Source organism: Poecilia latipinna, unplaced genomic scaffold (genome assembly GCF_001443285.1).
Source record: "Poecilia latipinna isolate Pla-1442-1.1 unplaced genomic scaffold, P_latipinna-1.0 Scaffold1322, whole genome shotgun sequence".
Classification (NCBI taxonomy): domain Eukaryota; kingdom Metazoa; phylum Chordata; class Actinopteri; order Cyprinodontiformes; family Poeciliidae; genus Poecilia; species Poecilia latipinna.
In genome coordinates this window covers 112,955-115,494 of record NW_015113938.1, presented here as the reverse complement: position 1 = coordinate 115,494, position 2,540 = coordinate 112,955, and the positions used below count along the sequence as shown (strand labels likewise).

General features: G+C 39.6%; 1 protein-coding gene across 1 annotated transcript in view; it reads right to left on the bottom strand.

Moving 5' to 3' along the window:
* The window catches only part of LOC106961678 (round spermatid basic protein 1-like), a 42,957-nt gene that overhangs the window by 11,288 nt on the left and 29,129 nt on the right, over positions 1–2,540 (bottom strand). Inside the window, exons 5-6 of the mRNA XM_015055566.1 lie at positions 2,262–2,399; positions 1,033–1,175 (exon numbers count right to left, since the gene is read on the bottom strand). Coding sequence (XP_014911052.1) covers positions 1,033–1,175; positions 2,262–2,399 — 281 coding nt within the window. The remainder of the gene's footprint in view (positions 1–1,032; positions 1,176–2,261; positions 2,400–2,540) is intronic.

Sequence of the window (2,540 nt, the reverse complement as noted above, 5' to 3'; positions counted from 1 at the left end):
CCGTGTTGTTTTTTTTCTGCCCCCCCCCCCTTTCTAAATTTTTTTTTTTTTTTTAAACCGTTTTTTTTTTTTTTTTTTTTTACTTCTCTTTTTCACAAACCGCATACCGATGACATTTTCTATATTTGAGCTTCAGCATGTACTATCTGGGTTCCTGAAAACACCTGCATAATAACTCTGTTATAAATCAACTTAAAAGCAGTAAGAGGAGGTCAAGAGGACGAAGATTAAAAAAAGATGGTGGAGGAAACGGAGAGATGGCGCTGATGTTTGCAAGTCGCAGGAGGACAAGGACAGAAAGGAGAAAGAGACGGGGACCGTGGAGGAAATACAAGAAAAGAGAGGATGTCAGTTCTTAATAGAAATTAATGAACATTTACACTTTCTTGGTGGAAAGAGACAGGAGATGCATTGATATTAATGCGTTATTGTTTTCAAAGCCAATATCAGCCTCATCTATAATGAACACAGTGCTTTATTAGCCGACAATATTTTAAGCACGGTTAATTGGCTACCATGAAAAACAAAAATAAAACTGAAAAATGAGGTGAAATAAATTGGATTCAACAAGAATGAGTGCAGTGTGTGTGTGTGTGTGTGTGTCCGTGTTGCCCCCTGTTTGCCTCCCAGCCATGAGAAGCAGAGTCTGATGCAACGATGATCTCATCGGAGCGGTGAGCCACACACCGCTAACATCGCACACGTAAACACTCACTGGTTTCTGCCCGTCTCGCTCGCAGAAGTCGCGCTGCTCGCGACGCCGCCGATACGCGAGCAGCGGCGACACAGGCGAGCGGAGAGGGTAATTGCCTCATGCAGCCCTGCTCGACAACAACAAAGCTTCACGCTGTTACCACGGCTGCTGCTTGAAATTGGTAAGTGTTTGATATACATGTGTGTGTGTGTGTGTTTTTTTTTGTTTTTTTTGATAAGTGCTCACAAGCGCCGTGGAGAGTACAGAAGCGAGTCGACTCAACAAGGTACAAAACAATGCATCTCGGGATTATTGCAAGGGTTTCCAGCTGGACTCACCGCTTTCTTTTAAAAGGAGACTTTGGTATGTCGGCTACAGGTATCATCTGTTCTCCTGGTCTGACCCACATTATCGGACCGTCGTCGCTCTTTGCTGGACTCATGTTTCTCAGGCTGGAAAGCGTTCCCCACGGAAGAGTCCGCTGCATTTGGACAGCCAGGAGAAAGCAATGAGAAACACCAAGGCGACAGGTTGATGCAAAGGCTGCAACTAGCGATTATTTTAGTAATGGATTAATCGATCAAAAATGGGCATATTCTGCATGTTTCTCAATTAACCACTTTAGTCTCATTTATACAATATTAAAAATACTTTATGATATGCATACAGGCAAATAACTCATTTCCTTTTTCTTTTTTTAAATAAAATGTAATAACTTCGCATTCCTTTAGAGAAATTAAAACTATGCCACTTGACACGTTTTGGGTAAAATATATTTACAAACAAAAGTGTTTTTCTTTTTATCTTAAATCCAAAATGTATATTTATTTTGTATGGTTTTGACTTAATATCTGGTTTGAGCATGTTGTTCTTTCATGAAGTTACCTCTTTTTTTTTTTGGAGTCTCTCCAGGTAACAATTAATTGATTACTAAACCAGTTGACGATTTTTTTCAATAATCAATTCATCACGATTAATCACTTCAGTTCTTGTTAAGGCATCTTTCAACTGTTCATCTGCTCTTTTAACAGTTTTCTCTTCTATTACAAGGACTGAATGTGAAATATTTTGATTAGTTTTCAAAAATACAAGATTGGTGGAGAAAATCCCAAAACACTTGGCCTGTTGGGAAAGCAAGCAGTGTTTCCATGCTGAAACATGGTAGCAGCAGCATCATGCTGAGGGGATCGTTATGAACAAATGCTAAAAACAATGAATAATTTCCCTTCCACTTCATTCTGCTGCGTGTTGATCAATCACTTTAAATCCTAATAAGACAAACTTCTGTTTATTAAAGGCATTTTCCCAGTATTTTTACAAGGTTACAAGTGGAATAATTCTTCATCAGAAGTGTATAATTAAACAAAATCAAGTGCAACTCTCATCCACTTAAGGGTTTTAATCTATCACACGGTTTATGTCCTCTGATGCAGTCCAAGATAAAAAAAAAACCTTCGAATCGTTTTGAGCCGGTCTCAATCCCTCTGTCACTTTCCAAAGCTCAATCCATTTGTCTGCTGAGCTGCTGTTCTGGATCACTGCCACGCGTCTGCTGCAGCGGCCTCACCTCCAGGAAGGGGGACTCCTCCAGCAAGCTGAGGAACTCTGGGAAATAATCCCCGACCTCTTCGTCCACGGCTCCCACCAGACTGATCTGTCTCATCGCTCCGGCTCTGTACGTACCGTGGCTGTACGTTCTCTTCACCTGATTTAGGAGAAAGAAGCAGACACGTTCCAAGATTTTACTCTTTTTTTTTTTTTTTTTTTTTAGGTTGGAACCAAATGGGAAAAAAAAAAAAACTTTAAATTTATTAAAAAAAAAATTACGATAATGAATTAAAATTAA